The sequence below is a fragment of the Phalaenopsis equestris genome, unplaced genomic scaffold, assembly GCF_001263595.1.
Source record: "Phalaenopsis equestris unplaced genomic scaffold, ASM126359v1 Scaffold000107, whole genome shotgun sequence".
NCBI classification, from domain to species: Eukaryota; Viridiplantae; Streptophyta; class Magnoliopsida; order Asparagales; family Orchidaceae; genus Phalaenopsis; species Phalaenopsis equestris.
Genome location: NW_018164549.1, coordinates 566,754 through 570,829, shown reverse-complemented (window position 1 = coordinate 570,829; position 4,076 = coordinate 566,754). Strand labels below are relative to the sequence as shown.

At 35.9% G+C, this 4,076-nt stretch overlaps 2 protein-coding genes across 4 annotated transcripts in view; one reads left to right on the top strand and one right to left on the bottom strand.

Moving 5' to 3' along the window:
* Nucleotides 1-1,199, top strand: part of LOC110020801 — a 2,323-nt gene extending 1,124 nt beyond the window's left edge. Inside the window, exon 3 of the mRNA XM_020719045.1 lies at nt 623-1,199. Coding sequence (XP_020574704.1) covers nt 623-730 — 108 coding nt within the window. The 3' untranslated portion in view covers nt 731-1,199. The remainder of the gene's footprint in view (nt 1-622) is intronic.
* A 52-nt stretch (nt 1,200-1,251) lies between these two features.
* On the bottom strand, nt 1,252-3,737 carry LOC110020800. Of its 3 annotated transcripts, none has more exons than XM_020719042.1 (4): nt 3,397-3,735; nt 3,176-3,323; nt 1,771-1,889; nt 1,252-1,594 (listed from the first exon to the last, which is right to left on the bottom strand). In XM_020719042.1, the coding sequence occupies exons 1-4, from the start codon at nt 3,653-3,655 to the stop codon at nt 1,578-1,580; spliced, it is 543 nt and encodes a 180-aa protein (XP_020574701.1). In that variant the 5' UTR covers nt 3,656-3,735; the 3' UTR covers nt 1,252-1,577. The 3 variants fall into 3 exon arrangements, with proteins under 3 accessions (XP_020574701.1, XP_020574702.1, XP_020574700.1); XM_020719043.1 differs by having other exon boundaries at nt 3,181-3,323; nt 3,397-3,730; XM_020719041.1 differs by having other exon boundaries at nt 1,252-1,889; nt 3,397-3,737.
* Nucleotides 3,738-4,076: the final 339 nt, after the last annotated feature.

The following is a 4,076-nucleotide window of genomic DNA, read 5'->3' as shown; positions in this document are numbered from 1 at the left end:
TATATTTATATATATATATATATATATCCTCATATTATTTGCAAGGGAATAAATATTTGAAAATCATACAATATTTATATAAATATCCAAATACGTACAAGTCAATAAATAAATGAGTTAAATGTACAATAAAAAAATGGAAGATTTACATACAACACATAATTTTAAGGTATTAATATATCTCACACCAAAACACCTAACATTCAAAATTTTAATATCATATTAAAAATGACATTATTATTATTTTATTAAAAAAAATAATTTTTTTTCATATATAGACTTAAAACACAAAAATGATATATATGCAAATATGTCAGTTTAGGTGTGAATTATGTAAATACATAAAAGGGTTGTATGCAATGAATTTAATTTTCTTTATTAATTAAAAAAAGTGGTATTTTTGCTTTAATATGAAATTTTCTTAAGGTGATATAAATTTAAAAGGAAAAATCAAGAAGTTATATATGTAAATTCTTAGGATTTTAGTGGTATGAATGTAAATGCCACCAAAAGTTTTCAACTTTGGCGCAAGATTCCCCATTTGTATCAAACATATACACCCCTACCGCTTGATCTCGAATGAACGGCTGATGATGATAAAAATGTCTTTTTTGGGATGTAGAATGTGGGGCTCAGCACTAGCTATATTGGAGGGAGACCTAACCGCAGCTTTTGGAGACAAAGCCAATGGAAGCCAACATTGCCGAGCATTGCTGAGCTCGGCATTTAAGCTTTTATTTTTTTAATCTATTTCCTTCTAATATTAATAGAAAGAAGTAGAAGTTGTGAAAAGAGTGACACGTGTCATCATAATGTACTTCTCTTTAGATATTCCAATGTGATATTTCTCATATTGCTTAACATAATATGTGTATTGTACATTCCAAACTAATGGGAAAGTCTAAATACTAAATGAGTCCTTTTGGGGCATGTTGAAACAATCCCATTTGTCGCACACCTAAAGCCTGGCCGGAAGCATTTTGCAAATCACAGTTATGGCGCCCGCCTCTCAGAAGGATTTGGCGAGCTCTCCCACCGAGCTCGCACGAACTCTTTCAGTCACACCAATGAAATTGTTGAACAATCCTTTGGGCTCCTTGAGAAACGGGAAGAAGGGAACCCCCATCCATCATTGTCGATGCTCATTTATGGGTTTCGTGACACTAGAGTCCACCAGAGTCGGTATCTCATCCGCCACAACTCTCGGCTGGCTTCAGAGGGAGGTCTAGGATGTAGCAATTCCTTTTTTTTTTTTTTGAATTCATGGAAGAGTGTAAACGAGTCGAGTGGAGCTTGACTGGTGCTTAACACAAGCTAATAGACTTGTTCGTCAAAATTCAAGCTTGGGCTCGAGACGGGCTCAAATGATGAACTCGATCTCAACTTATGACTAGAACTACAGGTGCTCCCTTAGACCTTTTTTACCTCCATTAAACGTAACATACACGCATATATCCATCTTGAGAGTCTGACATAACAATATGTCTGAAATATCTAAATATCACATTTCTTATGAAAATCAATTATTACAGCTTTACAATTTATGTCCATATTCAGCTCCTTTCCAGCTCCACTCATCAAAGGTCAGATCTACCTGTCAACTCCAAATAGACCACCATGACAATTCGTAAGGTCTAATATATAAATACATAATTAAAATTACATAAAATTAATATTACATGTACATACATGAAGTGCTAAAATTAAAACTAAGCAGAGATTCCACGCATTTTCTACTACTATAATCTATACTATTTGCGGCTAAGTTACCGGTGAGTTTAAGAGCCGTAGAACTCCTCTTCAATGCTCTGCAACGCCGGCCTCCATTGCCGCATCCGAGGCGGTGGCGCCGCCGCATGACCGTTGCCTTTTCCATCTGCAGCCATCGCCTGAGCAAAACAAATATCATAAACTAACCGGCGTTAAGACAGAAGGATTATTTTTAACGGAAATTTACATGTCAGCACTCAATTTTTATTTATTTATTTATGTACCACCTAGACATTAATCTTTACGAGTTATGTTTTAAAAATGAATATAAAATAATTTAATTATTAATTAAAAATATAATAAAAATAAATTAACTTTTATTAAAAATAACTTTTTTGAGATTAATTATAATATTTAAATCTAGCTGGTAAATTCAAATTTTTATTTATACGATGATTTTTATTTTTTTTTTGCATTCATTAAATATCAATTTTGTCCCTCTTGAAATATCAATTTTATTTTATTTTTTTTTGTGCTAACCCATGCCATATGGAGTCGAGAGGGAGTTGAGTTTTGCTATGAAAGTTATATGTAGGGCTGTAAACGAGTCGAGCTTGAGCGAGCTCAGGCTTGGCTCGTTAACTCGTGTTCGAAATCAGCTCGTGTTCGAAATCAGCTCGTGTTCAAAATAGGCTCGTGAACAGTGTGTTTGTGTTCGACTCGATTTAAATATTCGTGTTAGTTTTCGGCTCGAAATTGACTTGTTAAACTAAAATTGAGAAAAATAGATGTAAAGTGCGGGATTCGAACCTGGATCAAATCTATACAAAAAAAGAAACTAACCACATTGTCACATGAGGTGTTATGATTTAAACTTAGACATAAATATATATAATATATTATTATATAAATAATATATGTAATATATTGTTATATAAAAAGTTATATACTTTTTTTTTTCAAGCCATTTCGAGCCGAACACGAGCGAATTTCGGCTCGTTTACATTTCGAGCTTAAAAATTTGTTCGTGTTCGCCTCGTAACGAGCCGAACACGAGCTGTTCACGAACAACGAGCCAAATTGACAGCCTTAGTTTTGCCCCTAGAGCCGATCATTATGTAAATGAAAAAAAAATATTATGTCTGGAGTTTATGCGCGAGCTATGTCTGGACGACGGATGCGATGCACGGACGAAGCAGAGGAAAGAAAAAAAATGACCTCCCCGTGAATCGCGTCCGTTGTTCGGACGCATGCTGCATCCGGACTCCTGACGCAATATTTTCTCCATATAAATGAGCTGAACACGAATAATTTTGTGGCATTAGCTGAATACTAATAATAATATATTTTAATAAGCAGTGTATGAGGTGAATCTTAACTCGCTTAAACTCAGCTAAACAGAAATCAAGAAAAAAACTGAAACTCAAAACCCTAATTTCAATACATTTGAGTTTATGTTTCGAACCGCACCGTCGCCGGAACCGAGATCTGGCCGGCGTCCGCCAGCGAAACCCCTTCGCCTCTATTTGATCGGCTCCTCCGCTTCTCCTTGGCGGCATGAAGCAATCTGCTGAGCCTGATGTGCTTCTTCGAGGCGAAATCCCTCAAAACCTCTGAATCCAATCCGAACATAGCGATTACGAATTCGAATTAGGGCAAAATCGGAGAGAGAGAAGAAGTGCGGACCTTCGAAGCTGACGAGTCGATAAACATGGCCGATTTGAAGGGTATCTTTGGGGCGGAGGATTTTGAGGTGTTTCACCGGAGATGCGGCGGCCGATAGAGTGGCGGTGGGGGTTTGGGAAGTGATTATGATGGCGACGTAGTGGCCGGGGTTGGAGGCCATGATTTGGCTGGCGGTTAGAGGCCAATAGACCCTCTCGATCCCGCCGCCGGGATGGTGGATCATAACCGTCACCACCTCCGCCGTCTGGCAGTTCCCCATCGCCGGTTTTCTGATATGGAAAGTGGTTAGGGTTTGAAGGAAAATTGGAATGGAAGCTTGGACGTTAGACACGTAAATATATAATATTTGGGAAGGTATATTTGCAAATAACCCATTTCTAAATTGATATATATGTAGAGCTGTAAAAAAAAAAAAAAGCTCTTTGTTTGCAAAGACTTCGTATTCGGTTCGTCAACAAATTCGTTTTAAATTCGTTCGATAAGTTAACGAAACGAACGCGAACAAAATTTATTCATTCAATTTTTGTTTGGTTAGTTAAACGAACCAAACACGAACTGTGATGCGTTCGTTCGTGTTCAAATAATTATTTTTCAAAATATAAAATAATTATATATAAAAAATTTATGTTATTTTAAAAAATTAAATTTTATAAATTATAATATATAATAAATTAATAATA

What these genes read in the sequence shown, in the direction of transcription:
- LOC110020800 (XM_020719041.1), bottom strand. Translation starts at nt 3,655, where the DNA reads ATGGGGAACTGCCAGACGGCGGAGGTGGTGACGGTTATGATCCACCAT. An exon ending in TCGACTCGTCAGCTTCGAAG is followed by an intron (nt 3,324 to 3,396) that starts GTCCGCACTTCT and finishes GATTGGATTCAG; the next exon opens with AGGTTTTGAGGGATTTCGCC. An exon ending in TCGGTTCCGGCGACGGTGCG is followed by an intron (nt 1,890 to 3,175) that starts GTTCGAAACATA and finishes TGTTTTGCTCAG; the next exon opens with GCGATGGCTGCAGATGGAAA.